The sequence below is a fragment of the Lissotriton vulgaris genome, chromosome 9 (assembly GCF_964263255.1).
Source record: "Lissotriton vulgaris chromosome 9, aLisVul1.2, whole genome shotgun sequence".
NCBI classification, from domain to species: domain Eukaryota; kingdom Metazoa; phylum Chordata; class Amphibia; order Caudata; family Salamandridae; genus Lissotriton; species Lissotriton vulgaris.
Window position 1 is genome coordinate 134,868,750 of NC_141697.1, and position 16,383 is coordinate 134,885,132.

General features: G+C 42.2%; 1 protein-coding gene across 3 annotated transcripts in view; it reads right to left on the reverse strand.

Annotated features, from left to right (window-relative positions):
• Nucleotides 1–316: 316 nt before the first annotated feature.
• The window catches only part of NDUFAF1 (NADH:ubiquinone oxidoreductase complex assembly factor 1), a 149,559-nt gene continuing 133,492 nt past the window's right edge, over nucleotides 317–16,383 (reverse strand). For all 3 annotated transcript variants that reach the window (XM_086937199.1, XM_086937200.1, XM_086937198.1), the window contains exons 4-5: nucleotides 14,709–14,783; nucleotides 317–651 (exon numbers count right to left, since the gene is read on the reverse strand). In XM_086937199.1, the coding sequence (XP_086793325.1) occupies nucleotides 508–651; nucleotides 14,709–14,783 (219 nt within the window). In that variant the 3' untranslated portion in view covers nucleotides 317–507. The remainder of the gene's footprint in view (nucleotides 652–14,708; nucleotides 14,784–16,383) is intronic.

Consider the following 16,383-nt stretch of genomic DNA (forward strand, 5'->3'; position numbering starts at 1 on the left):
CAGTAACATGACGGTAATGACTGTAACCTATTAAAACCAGGCCATTAAAGCAGACCTCTGTAAACAGAATACAGAACCGTTAACTAAACAGGTTAAACTACCAAGGAAAAATAAAATTAAATGATCCTACCTTAGGTTAGGACGACAAACATTCGATCGCTACAAAAGAAAACAACATGTAGTGGTCACTGTGAATGCCTCTTTTACAGACCTATTGGGAATGGGCACCATGTTTGTCATACATTTTTAGGTTTGGCTAGGTAAACAATGCCTGTCAAGTCAGAAGGTAACTTGTGTAAGAAATGTGCAAGAAAGATGGATGTAACAGATGGGTCTTTATTTATGAGATTCCATGCTTCTAAAAGTTTTAAAAAGTCAATCATGAAGTTAATTATTCCATGTCATGTATTATCAGAGCAAACACAAATGATGGAAAATAATCTCCATTTAATTTCAAAAGTCCCTTGTGTGCACAGGACGGGTCAAATAACAACGGTACTTTAACAATCATTTTGAAATAGGATTTCTCCTGTAGACCTCGTAGGCAAATTCTTCTGTATGTGCCCGGTCATTGCACAATCCAATGTAGTCGATTTCGAGCTGAAATGGACCATTCACCTGGTCCCCGAGAGTGAATCCAACTGTGTTCACCTGAGATATAAAAGAAACCATAAAGTTACAAGTTACGATATCTTTAAACTTTAAAAAAAGCTTTCTTTGTATTTATCAAAGTTGTATATAGACTACAATGAGGCACATCTTGATCCTAGCAAAGTATATTATATATATATATATATATATATATATATATATATATATATATATATATATATATATATATATATATATATATATATATATATATATATATATATATATATATATATATATATAACCAATGCTGACCTCTTTAGAAATCAGCGAGACACATGCTCCGGGCTCAAATGAAGGATTTATTTGGCAAACATGCAGTCGCTTCCTGAAGTCTGTGAAACGCCATGGCAGACGCGTTTCTGGCCCCATTGGCCGTCATCAGTGCCAGTCCCACAAGAAAACAAAATTTCAAGCGCTCCAGAGACCACTTCAATATCAGCAGTCCCTTGGCTCCTCCTCCTCCAGGTGAGTAATAACAGCGTTGCACCTCCCAGGAGCATTGCCTGATGGAACCTGCAGTCCACGAGGTCCCGTATACCAGTGTATGGGACAACAGACTCACTTTCGTGCCCCCAATTGCTTGGCGCTTCTTGCACTCCACCACAGGGGTCCTGGGCATATTATTCCGGCCATTACCTTCGAATGAGCCCTTGTCAGGCAGCGCAATGCCGCCTCCTCTCTCCCCTTCGTGCAGACACACACCAGCTGGTTAGTACCTCTGCTAGGGGGGGCGCCGTGTTGTGCCTCTCACACTCCACCACAGTTTTTGCTGATCACACGGAGCTCCAGAACGAGAGGGCGTGCCCCTTGCCGGTATCAGCAGAGACCCGGCTACACATAGAAAACCAATGCTGACCTCTTTAGAAATCAGCGAGACACATGCTCCGGGCTCAAATGAAGGATTTATTTGGCAAACATGCAGTCGCTTCCTGAAGTCTGTGAAACGCCATGGCAGACGCGTTTCTGGCCCCATTGGCCGTCATCAGTGCCAGTCCCACAAGAAAACAAAATTTCAAGCGCTCCAGAGACCACTTCAATATCAGCAGTCCCTTGGCTCCTCCTCCTCCAGGTGAGTAATAACAGCGTTGCACCTCCCAGGAGCATTGCCTGATGGAACCTGCAGTCCACGAGGTCCCGTATACCAGTGTATGGGACAACAGACTCACTTTCGTGCCCCCAATTGCTTGGCGCTTCTTGCACTCCACCACAGGGGTCCTGGGCATATTATTCCGGCCATTACCTTCGAATGAGCCCTTGTCAGGCAGCGCAATGCCGCCTCCTCTCTCCCCTTCGTGCAGACACACACCAGCTGGTTAGTACCTCTGCTAGGGGGGGCGCCGTGTTGTGCCTCTCACACTCCACCACAGTTTTTGCTGATCACACGGAGCTCCAGAACGAGAGGGCGTGCCCCTTGCCGGTATCAGCAGAGACCCGGCTACACATAGAAAACCAATGCTGACCTCTTTAGAAATCAGCGAGACACATGCTCCGGGCTCAAATGAAGGATTTATTTGGCAAACATGCAGTCGCTTCCTGAAGTCTGTGAAACGCCATGGCAGACGCGTTTCTGGCCCCATTGGCCGTCATCAGTGCCAGTCCCACAAGAAAACAAAATTTCAAGCGCTCCTGAGACCACTTCAATATCAGCAGTCCCTTGGCTCCTCCTCCTCCAGGTGAGTAATAACAGCGTTGCACCTCCCAGGAGCACTGCCTGATGGAACCTGCAGTCCACGAGGTCCCGTATACCAGTGTATGGGACAACAGACTCACTTTCGTGCCCCCAATTGCTTGGCGCTTCTTGCACTCCACCACAGGGGTCCTGGGCATATTATTCCGGCCATTACCTTCGAATGAGCCCTTGTCAGGCAGCGCAATGCCGCCTCCTCTCTCCCCTTCGTGCAGACACACACCAGCTGGTTAGTACCTCTGCTAGGGGGGGCGCCGTGTTGTGCTTCTCACACTCCACCACAGTTATATATATATATACACTCCACGAGTTGCCTCCAACAGAGATTGCCACACCCGGTAAGTTTAAAGTCCTTTTATTCAGAGAGGCAACACAGTATCAAAACCAGCTCCTCGAAGCACCAATTCCATAGCCAGACGCGTTTCGGGCATTCCATCGCCCTTGTTCACTGGCAGGAGAAGAGAGCAGTTTGAGAAAAATTACGCGCAATTTAATTGTCCCGCCCATAATGGGCGTGTGTGCAGGTGTATCCTGGTTCTTGTAGTTTCTCAAAGTCAATACATGCCCCAGAGGGCTCCGCTCTCCCTCCCAAAATAGCAGTTTCAAGCCCCAGTGGGCATGCTTGAAGCAGTCTGAGTTGCGAGCTGTGTCAATCTACCAGCTCTGATCGGCTTACCGCTCTTGCAGCGTCGTGGAGTGTGTATAAGCGGCTGGCCTGGCCGCGAGAGAGCACCCCTGCTGCAAAGAGCGGGTCTGCAACGTCGAGAATCAAGGACGCTGTAAGAGCGGAAATTCTGCTTGTGGCATCTTTATAAAAAAATGATGCTGCTTCTGCTTTATGTATTAAATATTTTATTGAGCATAGGCAAAAAATGCACCTCAGCGACTTCTGTAGGGGCCGCCACCACTCTAGGGAGGCCCAGGTCAGCGACCCCGCGGATACCCCACATAGGGCCAGCGGGTACGTCATCTTATTAACACAGCAAGCCGCCTACAACCCAATGGGCCGGCCGCGTCTTAAGAGGTGCTACAACGGTGCAAGCTGATCGGTGCTAGTGCATTGTAAGGAAGCACAAGAAACAAAGAACTGTAAACAACCCCACCTCTCGCCCCACCCCAGCCCTCCCCTCTCCTTGTCCATGTCCGGAATTCAGCTATTGGTTGTGGTCCACCATTAACAGTCAGTGGGCGCTACGCGCGCGGGGCCTGTGCGCTTACGGGCGTGAGTTTTGGGGTCCGGGAGAGGTGTTTCTGCTAAGCGTAGCAGACGCAGGTAGCGTGGGCAGCTCACCTCCCGAAACTCCCCGGTAAGCAAGGTGAGGAATGGCCGCCAGAGTTCCGCAAAGTCCGCCCCCCTCCCTGCTGCCGCCAGCGATCGTTTCTCCATTCCCAGGATCGCCCAGAGTCGGTGAAGCCACCCCAGTTGTTGCGGAGCCTGGGTCGCCCTCCAGTGGGCCACAATGTTTTGGACCGCAGCCCCAAGCGCAAGTGCGATCAAGCGCCGCGCCAGGATTTCAGAGGGTACATGAGTGCGTTTGGGAGGCCTAGTAGAATGTACGCTGGGAAGCGCGGCAGTTGTGTGTCCAGATGTGTATCTATAAGGTCCAGGATAGGGTCCCAGTAGGGGCGCAGCGCCTTACAGCTCCACAGCAGATGTTCCAGTGTCCCTAGTTCCCCACATCCCCTCCAGCATCTGTCACTGATTCGGGCATCCCAGTGGTGTAGTCTCTCAGGGGTGTGGTACCAGTATGTAGCTACCTTAGTCAATGTCTCGGTAAGGCCAGTGTGGTGCGCTGAGTGTCTGGCTCTATGGTATACCCCCTCCCATTCCTTCCTAGTGAGCTGCCTCCCCAGATCCCTCTCCCACCGGGCCTGACCCGCGTTGTATGTGTGTGCCTGCGTGAGGAGCAGCTGCTGGTAGAGGTCTGATATCAATTTCTTATCCGAGGTGCGTGTCAGCAGCCACCGTTCGTAAGGCGTGAGGTGCCGTTGGGCTCCGGGCTGGATCGAGGGGTGGAGCACCCAGTGGCGCACCTGCAGGTATTGCAGGCGTTCCGATTCGGCCACGCCATAGTCCGCCTTGACCTGCTGGAACGGCAGGATGCCCTTGATATCGAACATGTGTCCCGCCGCACGACAGGGTGTCGTCCGCCACGTCGGGAACGTACCGGTGTCCAATCCCGGCGAGAAGTCTGGGTTCTCAAAGATGGGAGTCATGGGTGAGGGGAAGGTGGTCAGCCCCTTGGCCACGGCTACTCTATCCCACACTCGCAGGGCGGTGCTGGTGATTTCAGAAGCGTACAAGTTAGGGGGGCGGTGTCGGCGCGGAAGGAAGGGCACGCCTTGGAGGGTACGGCCGGCCACTGCCTGGTCCAGTGCTTCTGCTTTAATTGATGTCAATTTCATTTGTATGGCCCTTTTAGGAGCATCAAACCTTCTATAGAATTAGATCCTGGCTAGAAGTCCCGAAAGTAATACAATGCACATGGCTAGCACAATGAGATTTACCTCTTTTCATAGGCCTGGCTGGTCCTGACATTTTGTCAGTGGACTGCCTCTTCAACATTCAGGAGATCTATTCTGTCACATTCAGCCTCTATTTAATTCGATGCTCCTGTGTCTGGCATTTAAAATCCTGGGTTCCACTCTTCAAATATTAGTTCTTCAAAAAGAGATACCACTGCTTTGTTGTCTGCAAAGAGAGGAAGAAAGACTCCTCCTTTGCCTATTAAGCCTTGTCCTACCCAGACTATTGATATTATTATTGAAAGGATTAGAACGTTAAAGCCTTTTTATGGAGACCAATAAAAAGTTTGATGAAAACTGAGGATAAGTGGCCACTGTTTGAAAAAAGATTTCGATTGATGCAGAGGATGTTGTTCATAAGGTATCCGAGCTAGAAATATAGGTAAGAACCCTCAAAAAAGCATGCAAAAGACTTTAAGACCTCACTGAAAATATAGTTGGTGACAGCATGATTACCGTTCTTAAATCTTAGTTCTCAAACCTTTACATCGATTTGGAGTTTCTTCACTTCAATATTCAAAAAGCCCACAGACTTGGCAGAAAAGTAGCAAATGCTGGGAATGTATCCAAACTGAGTAGCATTAAAGTACTTTAATTGAAAATTCACCATTATTTTAAAGGTCATTTTGGTGGGCAAAAAGAAGAAAACTGTTTTTTGGAATAGAAGCCAAGTCTCCATTATACAAGATGTAGCCAAATCAACAGGAGCAAGGAGAAACATTTTTCAGATTTACCAACAGCCTTAAAATAACTGGATGTGAGATATGGGATTGTGCATCGTTGCTTATTTAAATACACTCAAAGGCAACACTATCTTTTACAAGGACCAATTGGAGCTGAAATTGTGAAATGATTGTATGTTTTTGCAGGTTGTATTAGGTTTATATGATTCTTGTTTATATTCAGCAGTTTTCTTTGTGTTTATTTGGTCACTGTTCTCCCTTCTTCCAGGATTATATGTCTCCATGTTCACACATTTTGAGTCTCTTTTCACTTCCTGAATGGAGGTAGTCTCATTAAAGCAATTGTTTGTGGTGTTCATCAATCACCATCCTCCTGTTTTATTTGGAGAAGTTCCTTCCTTCAGTTCGCTTTTTTTTGGTGTCACTGCGTTCAAAGAGAAGTTATTAATTTCGTTTGAGTTTTTTTTTTTACTTTGCCTTCAACCTATTTTACATTTTTTATGTGTTCGTTGCATGGCTCAAATTGCTCCATGGAATGTTAAGTATCTTAGTAATCCTATTAAAAATGCAGTCCTAGCAGATTTAGGTCATTTTCACACTCAGATTGTTCCACTATAGAAAACTCACTTAACAGATATTGAGGTTGACAAACTAAAGAGGTATTGGCTGGGGAAAAGTTATTTTACTGGCATAAAACAAACAAAAAACAACTGGTGTTATACTTTGCATAGCAAACCCCTTCGGGTAGATGATATTTTTGTTATTTACTACTTAGTGACATTTCATGGAGGATTCTAAATATGTATTTCCCAAATAATAATTTGGCTTTTTGGTTCAATGTTAAATTAATATAATTCTTCAATGATATTATAATTTGAGGCGATTCTAAACATATATTTGATTGTTTATATTTGTAGATAGGACTCCCTAACGCAAGTATATCCTTAATTTCAGAAAACTGTGATAAGAATGATCATGCAAAGGAATTGGTTGTTTCATGAAGAATGCATAATACTGTTAAGGGCGAATTTTCCTTTTTTCTTCAGTTTGAAGAAAAATATTTTACATCCAAATCGCAAGATTTTCAGCAAGTTTAATAAAAGCTAATTTTTATTTCATTATATGACAGCTGATAGGGCTTCCTGTGCTATTTTTGAAAATGAAAGCCAAATTTCATACAGTCCGAATAAGGTCTATCGTTGCCCAATTACTTGATTCCTCCTGCTTTTCCAATCAACACAAATGATTTAAAACGTGTGCATTCAAGGTACCAAAATATTCAGATCAACTTTGGATCCCCCCCGATTTCCACACTGTCCCCCATCATATTCAACATCTGCTTGAAGCTGCCGGTGCTCGATCCACTAATAAAAAGCATCAACATTCACCAATATGTTGATGATACACAATCGTACCAGAAAGCCCCTCAGCTTGAAACATCCAACACCTCATACATAGTCTGTATATATTCCAAATCTGGATGTTCAGTGTGTACCTCAACCAAACAACCAAGACAGAATTTGTGTTTGCCAAGAACAATAAAAAAGAAACCATGCAAATCTGGCTCAATGGCATGAAGCTTAAACTCCAATTTTCACAAAATATCATGTCACTTGGAATCACTCTGGGCACCAACCCCACGCCCTAGGAACACACTGCCCCCTTGCTATTGAGCACATATTCCAACCCAGCTGCATCATTTACAAAGCCATTATGGCCAACACCCTTGATTATCCTGCAGACAAATGCATCATCTCTAGTGGTTCTCTGTACAACTGCAGCCAGGACACCATCAGACAGCAGACTAAGAAGTGAAATAAATAAATAAATAAATAAAGGCAGCAGGCCTTTTCCATCTATGTGCCCTGAATGTGGAACAATATCCTCTTAGCCATAAGGACTGACATATTTCTTTAAAGAACATAACATCATAATGCCATTAAAATTAAATAACTAGCTACCGCTCCTATCAGTCGCTGACTTTATGCTTGCTTTTGACCATGTAAAGCACTCCACTGCCTTTTGGCTAGGTTTGCACAATAGAAATACCACATGCACACATACAAAAATAAAAAAGGATAACTTATTGATTTCTTCCATAACTGATAAAGATGGTAGATCCAGAACTGTTCACTGTCGAATCCATTATGTATTGCTTATAAAACAAAATCTGTATTTGCAAAATAGTCCATACTTCATGATAATGCAGCATTTAGCTTCAATCTGCATTATTCCGAAAGTGATCTCTCTTACCAAGATAAGGTCACTTTGGATGACAGACTTAAAGCTACAGGTCTTTTTAAAGGAACAAAGCTTGAGGTGCAGATACATTTCCAATTGATTTTAATTATTCCTATGCACTATTCCTATTCCTATTGCCTTATTTATTGGAATTATTTACAAATGATATTTCTTTAAAACGCTCTTCTGGATCTTTTTCAGAAGGGATTATATGCCTGATCCCCCAGTCTGATAAATATACAACACAATATAAAATAAGTAGGCCTGTGTCTCTTATTAACATTGATTATAAGTATTCCACTTGTGGAATTATGGTCAAATCAATTATACCTAAACTCATTGTGAATGGACTGGGTTTTAATCAAAGGTAGACTGCCTAATTGTAAATCTCCTTTTCCTGCAATTACTCTATATGCTGAAAAATAATTTGATGATTTAGGTTGCAAGGTTATATTTCAGAACTACAATGTTTAGTTCAGATTAGTTCAAATGTTTAAATATGGCATCAATACTTTACTCTAACCTGAAAGCTGCTTTGCTTACAAGTGGTACCCAATTGGCAATTGAAAATGATATCCCTTGTTCATATTGCTTTTTATGTTGTTACCAAATCTGTTTATGGACAAAATGAGACAGAGCAATCTCATAAATATCTTCACTTAAGAAGATAAGTGCAAATGTGAACGTGATTGGCAGTGATTTGAACATTGTCTGGCTAAGTGATATTTGGAGTTCTATTTGAAGAAAAACAAACCCTCATTATGCTTCATGATCAATATCTGCTAGTAGAACACAAACGTAGCATTTTTCCAGAAGAGAGTATTCATTATGCCTTCCTTATTGTGGAAACTGAAAATTTCCAGAGGAAACTTTCTTAGGATATGTTACGTTGGTGCTATTGAAAAATAATGTTGGTGCATTCTTTTACTTACTCGAAGTTTAAAGAAGTAATTCTCTTCTGGTGACAGGTCTGGAACAAAAGGAATTATATTGGCAATACTAAAGTTCCATTTCATTGTAGGAATGCTCTGCGGGGCATTATAAAAGAATGAAAATGCTTTCCAGTTAGAGGGAAAATTGTTGATCTACTTATCGTAATTTCTATTTAACAAATTGTTTGAACCTGGAAAGATAATAGAAAAAATTATTTTGCTACCTGGTGAAAGAGTATTTGTTTTATTCATTAAATAGATATAAATAAGTTGAATAATAGGGATCCAACTGAGACAAACATTGGCAAAGCCAGTAGGACCAACTTTAGGCGAAACTAAAAACTGAACTTATGTGGTTCAGGTTCATTATGGGTTTATGTAATATATGTCGTAATGTTACTTACAGGTCAGTTGAAGGTGTTGGTCTCAAACTCATCGTCTGCGCATTTTGATAGTTTATTATTTTACCTCTTAGATTACGTTTTGTTTCTGCATTTGAATATTTACCCTTATTAGCTATGCATAATCAGTACATCTGCAATAGTATTTTCTACATTTTTTTTTACTCCTTTCATTTTCCCTCTACTTTTTTTCCTCACTTCTTTTCCCTTTTTCCTTTGGTTATATTATAGGAGATAAAGTATCCCTTTTTCTGTTTATGTCACAGCTTCATGCTCATGGCTTTGGTTAAATGGATATTTTCTTAATTTCATTTATATCATTAACCAAATACCTTGCTATCGGAAAAAAACAACCATGTGGGGCTGAACAGTTCTCGCCTGTTGTGCCTTTAATCTCTACTACTACCTTAAAGCAGTGGTTCATAACATTTCAGAACCATTACCCACTTTTTAGAACAACAAACTTTTCGCAACCCACCTAGCTTTAATACCCATGAGTGGGAGCTATTTGTTTATCTAACTAAAGCATTGTGTGGCAGCACATATTCATTTACAGATAGCAAGTTTTTCATTAAAAGAGACATTAAATTGGCAAAGACAGTTTTAGTGATAAAACTATATAGCACACAAATGAGTGTGTGTGGAAATCGAGTTTTCTGAATATTTATTATTTGTGCATCACCAAGTAAGTGTCCTGATTTGCTTTGATCCTATTAAAATCTGTTTCCAGCACCCTTTAGAAATACAAAAAAAGTGCTTAAATTTTGCTTTTTTTTACTACTGGATTCATACAGTTCATTTACAGGTTTTACATTTTGTTGTGCCATACAAAAACCAACCTCATACATGGTCACATACTTCAATTAAAAAATTCTTACTTTGCAGTCAAAGAAAAAAGTAAACAACAATCCCCATGTCAAAAGATTAAAGCAACCTGATATTTGACCTCTATCTTTGAATAAGAGGCAATGTTGACAAGTTGAATACATAATTTAGGCATCATTATTTATTGCTCTGACTTTCGTGACCCACCAGTGGGTCGCATCCTACAATTTGTGACACACTGCCTTAGAGCATAGCCACTGGAAGTAATGGTGAACAAGGTGCTGCAGGAACCCCAATATAAGTCTTGCTGGAGTTGAGCAATACAATGTGTTAAATGTTTTTTTTTTAATCTGGTCACAAAGATCATGCAATATCTTCAAACAAGCTGTTGCTTATTCTTTTAACATGGAGATTGATGTTATGTTTATTTTTAGAAAAAGGGGTGGTGATGAACAGAGTGTCTGAATTAAGCAGACCACTCGTACCCAGTCCAGAGATCAGGGCTTGATCCATCACCATTTTTTAGCTCACTGCACCATCCCAGCTCAGAACTTGGCTATATGTAAATTAGTCTGACCCTGGCCCAGTGCATCATGGGAACAGGGCAGACCAAACTACCAAGCCAATTCTTATACTGGGAAGGAAACAAGCTACCGGGGACCGGTTTCTGGCATTTCAGCCATCTTCGGCCCGGCTTGCTTGAATCCTGATGGTGCAATGAGCAAGGGACTCACATCTGAGTATACCCTTCCACGCTTATGGTGGACAAAAATGATTCAGAAAAGGGGGTGGTGATGAACAGAGTGTCTGAATTAAGCAGACCACTCTTACCCAGTCCAAAGATCAGGGCTTGATCCATCACCGTTTTTTAGCTCACTGCACCATCCCAGCTCAGAACTTGGCTATTTGCATATAGCCAGGTTCTGAGCTGGGATGGTGCAGTGAGCTAAATAACGGTGATGGATCAAGCCCTGATCTTTGGACTGGGTAAGAGTGGTCTGCTTAATTCAGACACTCTGTTCATCACCACCCCCTTTTCTGAATCGTTTTTGGCCACTATAGGTGTGGCAGGGTATACTCAGACATGAGTCCCTTTCTCACTGCACCATCAGGATTCAAGCAAGCCGGGCCGAAGACGGCTGAAATGCCAGAAACCGGTCCCCGGTAGCTTGTCTCCTTTCTGGTGAAGAATTGGCTTGGTAGTTTAGTCTGCCCTGTTCCCATGATGTACTGGGCCAGGGACAGACTGATTTGCATATAGCCAGGTTCTGAGCTGGGATGGTGAAGTGAGATTAATAACGGTGATGGATCAAGCCCTGATCTTTGGACTGGGTAAGAGTGGTCTGCTTAATTCAGACACTCTGTTCATCACCACCCCCTTTTCTGAATCATGTTTATTTTTAGACAAAACTCACAGGCCCTATCCTTTCCCCTCTCCTCTGGGTAGCACAAGCCAAAATTCTACCCATCATTGCCTACGGCAGTAAAGCACTGAGTGGCAGGAATTGAACAATTCTGGATACCACCATGACCAGGGCCTACAGAGTCATGTTTGACATTCCAACTTACGCATCACCATTGCAGATCCGGTTCGAGTTTGACCTAACTAAACAATTCCTGGCAAGGTAAGGCTCCTACATAACGTGCTGGCACAAAATTAGGAACTGTCCCCTGAACACATTCAACCAGTAGCTTTGGCAAGAACTTCGTAATACATCCAATTCGCCGGCAAGACAATACTTGGAGGACTCCCTGGCCACTACCGGGCTAGCAGACCTATGGGAAACTCAAATCACCCACTTAGCCTTCAAGCAAGTAGTAAAAAAGTCATAAAGAAACTCTCCCTTGTAGAAAACAAAACTGCCTTTGCCAGAAGGAATCATGCTTGGATGACAATAAGTGGCTAGAGATCACTTGTCGCACAGGCATATTTCAACCTGGGGTACTCCAGGAAGACAAAGGAACAATTTTTAAAATACAGGCTAGGAATGCTGCCAGCTACTCCACACCTCCCACCATGGCAGAGGGGGCAACTTGCTAGATCATGTCGACTATGTGGGAACGGTATTAAGGACATGGCACATTTAATCTGCTCCTGCCCCAACTTTAAGGAGGAAAGGATATGCTTACTCAAACAGCATTTTAATGGACGAGGGATTCATACACAGAGAGAGGCTGTGATCGCATGCTTTAACTCCAAGGACCTGCAGCTATATGGGAAACTAGTGAAATCCATGACACTAGTAGAAGCTAAACAGGGAAGTGCTGCGCTCCTTTTAACGGCAAAAATAGCATAAATTAGTTTTTTGCACCAACAACTGAAAAATTCCAGCCCAGCCACAACAACCTCTTAGGCACACTCTCTAAAGCTGCTGACGCTCCAAAAAAAAAAAAAGAAATGATGCACGCCTAGCAAGCCGTTGCTATACTTTGAGACTTTTATGGTTTTTAGAAACCTACTTTTAAAAATCTTTTTTTTTTCTCAATATCTTTTCTCTTCCGTTCTTTTTCTTAAAAAGTATGAATTTGAAGTGTGTATTTTGTAATGGTTTTAATTAATCAAATACAAAAAACTACTTACACGCCACATGCCAGTTCATGTGAGCTGGCGTCCAGGTAGGAGCTCCTGTATTTTGCCGCATGGTTGGTTATCGAGGTACATTAGGTTAATCGATCTTATACCAGATGGTTTCATTTTTATCCTGGGCGAGGCAACCTCAGATGCACAGCATGTATACAGTGACCCTTTTTCCTTATTTTGTTTAATCGTTTAGATAATTTCTGCAATTTGTATGCCTCATTTAGTGTTGGCATCAGATTTCGCTGATGCACATTGTATATTAACTCATCACCCAAAAGAATGGAGCGTCTAAGTGATCCAAACTACTCCACATGAGTGCGGTGGTAAGTCAACTCTACGTAACTCCAATTTGAGTAATACCACACATTATTGCGGTTGAACAGAACAGGACTCTTCCATGTATCTACAACTATATATTTATGTTACAGACCAACCATTTACCAGGAACAGTGGACTGGTCTGTCATTTTAGGTGCCTGCAACGGTCAGTAGACCAAACACTCTCAATTTTGTTTTATGAGAACTCACACACCAGGGAGATAGGCTCCAATTGTATATACTTTATTTAGGTTTTCTCTTTCATTCCTATTGTCCTGATGAAGACCCACATGCAGAGCTCTACATTTTTCCTAAACGCCCAAGGCGGGCCGAAAAGACAACACCCCTCAGCCTATGGCCTGGATTACGTTATATTAGCCCTCCCCGAAATTGGAGGATGCATTCTGAGTATACCAGCATCATTCTGTAAAGTGGACGTGGAAGAATACACCATATTTGTTTTGTAGACAGGCCCATGCACACTGGTTTACTGTTCCTAGCATAATTGCAACCAGTGCCTTCTGTGAAAAATTATGATACTTTGTTCTGCAACAGTTTCTTTTTCGATTTTTCCTTCTCTCGCTCACCTTGCACGACAGCAGTTTTTCCTGCACTTCTTCCTAGAGCGACCATCTATTCATATACCTTCATATCTTTGATTGATTATTCGATTTCATAACAAGAGAATGTAAATAAGATTTTGTCTCTATAATTCAGTTGTTGTGTCTTTCTCTCTGGTGTATTTTTAAGACTATTCATTACTCTCTTGTGTAACAATTATGTGGAAGCCTTTTCAGTAACTTAGCTAATTAAATTCAAGAGTCACTGCCGCTTTGATTTTTTTAAGTGGGGACTTCAGGAGCAATTGTTGTCCTTATTACATTGTACACAGGTCCTTTGACGCATTTTGGGTTACCCCATTAGTCTGTAATGGCCAGCTGGGGTAAACGTGGTTCCTGCTGCTTCATTGTGAGCAATATCAGTAGTGCATGCAGGCTGCTCTCTTGAGGGTCCTGTGCCACTCACCTTATTCCAATCATCTATATATTTATTTGCCTTGTCATTTATTTGACTGCCTTCTTTAACGTTGGCAGATTTACTGTTGGCAGTACAATTACGAATTGTTATAAAATCTGAGTCTCTGGGACTCCTGCTTCGTGCTCATCAGTTAGCATACAGATGCCTGCGTATGTATCAGTTGCCCTGGAGGACCTGCTACCTTCTCCATCTGCACCGACTGCTTCTCCAATGTCAACGGTGTTTAAGTGGGTGTGCGCCATCAAAGTTACTCTGCAGCATTAGGATTTGATACTGCAGGAACATTCTGTAGCTGGGAAGGAAGTAGACATTGAGGAAAAAGGGGATCAGGATGACTACTGTGGAAAATACACATACTTTCTTCAGTTTGGACAGTCACCACGATGAAAGGGGAGCAAACTTGTATCAACGCGAAATAAAGTATTACCACACCAAGACACAGATGTTGAAGATGCGCACCAGCAGTTGGATTATTGCAGGCATTCTCATTACCTCCATTCTCTACCTCGTCTTCATCATAGAACTGTAAACCATCTCCATTTGTTATGTATTAGTCACAATTTAAAATCCATATTCCTGAGCGTGATAAAAGACCAGCCAATATACGTTTCACAATGCTATTGATTATTCAGGGATGCTATGCATCATGACCTTAGTAAATTTCATATTACTTTCTTTTCTGAAGCATGATTTCATAGGGAGATGTTTGTATGACAAAAAATCTTCATGGATGCTAAATATGATTCTTAATGAACAGTAAAGGTTTCAGTGGGTCAAATTATGAGGCTTAGTAATGTTTAATAGTCATTTCTTAATAACACACCTTATCTAGCCAGACTGGATGCTGACCATCCTGGATTCTTCCCTTGCTGGACAAAAAAAACTTGGAGAACGGAATCTGAAAAGAAAAAGCATATTCAAATTATTTGCCATTAGCAGGAGGAATGCGAACATCAGAGGAAAGTTTAGACAACTAACTTTAAAATAGGTGGACTTGAAGGATCGGATTTCAGACCACACAGCACAATTAGCTAGCAGGGCAGTTTGGTGTGAAAGCAAATATGGATAAGTGAAGAAAGAGCAAACGATATTCACAATAAAACTCTGAATGGTACTGGATGGGTCATAAAGATGAAGCATCAAATGATAATTTGCACATCAAGAGATAATGTTTAGGAAACTGGTCCATAAGAACCACAGGCTCCTCCCCTTCAGTGTCCGCTGCCTCCCACAAATGGCAATCCTTCTCACTCAGCTTTTACTTAAAGCACAGATCAAGATGGGGTTGGCGGTTTGGTTTATCCAAAGGAAGGGAGTAGGTTATAGACTCCCGGTACAAGTCTTTTTCAAGGAGTACGATGTACTCATTATTTGATGATGTATTGGGGCTCACACGTTACACAGTATTGCTACCATTTCAACAGTTTATTTTCTTTTTTGTTTACCTCACATACAATGATTAAATGTTTCACCTTTATTTATTTTTAAGTGCAGAGTTTTTATAGGCACTTGTTGCTGGTAATGCAAAAATTACATACACAAAGGCTGCCAGGCCTATTTATACATAATGCATTCTTCAAGCACTCTACCCTAGCTGTGTCATTATTTCACTTATGTAGGGTCTTTTTCATTCCTGTTTTCTCGACTTATTTGCTGCTTCCAATCGTAATCTTCTTTCCTCTTGCTGTGGGTCAAAGCCTAATGATGACAAATAAATCCAAACCCCCAAAAACGAGTGCTAGTGCTCATCCCCTGCAAACACCTGTAAAAATTAAAAGATGTCCAGATGCGCGAGAGATATCTGATTTATTGTCAGTCGGCACAGTAATGCATCATGTAGGCCACATATGAGGATGATTCTGGTCACAGATACTGGACCCTTTCTTGACAGCAAGAGACATGACTTGTCAAACAGGGCTTACATGGAAGGGTTTATTTCATTTCAGTTACATGTCATTTTATTGGACTTAAATGGCAGGTGGTGTGCTTAACCTGTATAAGTTCCTTGAGGAAGACCGCAGGTGACAGAGCCGATGGCTATTTATAATTTTTTTCTGTGGATTTGTATAACAGAAAGTTGTAATCCATAGTTTTCCTAATCTCTGCTAGAGTGTGGTTTGGACAATACTGGTCCTTTTGAGCTATTGTCTTCCAAGGAATGCTAGGTCTTGCTTCTTGTTGACTATATAACAAGTGGGTGGCGACTCTTTGTGGGAGTGTGGTGAATGCTGGTGTGGTGATAGAGTTCCTTAAGGATAGGTTTGCATGTGTGGGTATCCCTGGTGTGATCATTATGGATAACGGGGTTCAGCTCACTTCTTTTTAAATGTAAGACTTTTTGTGTGCACTGTCCATTCAGCATCACAGAACAGTCCTTTTTACGCCCCAGGCATATGGCTGAGATACCCGCCACCCCCTCTCAACACAATCCCCAAAAGGAGGGAAACCGGAAACAGTTCTTAAAGTTTTTGGATGTGGGAGGGAGTGACCCTCCCGGC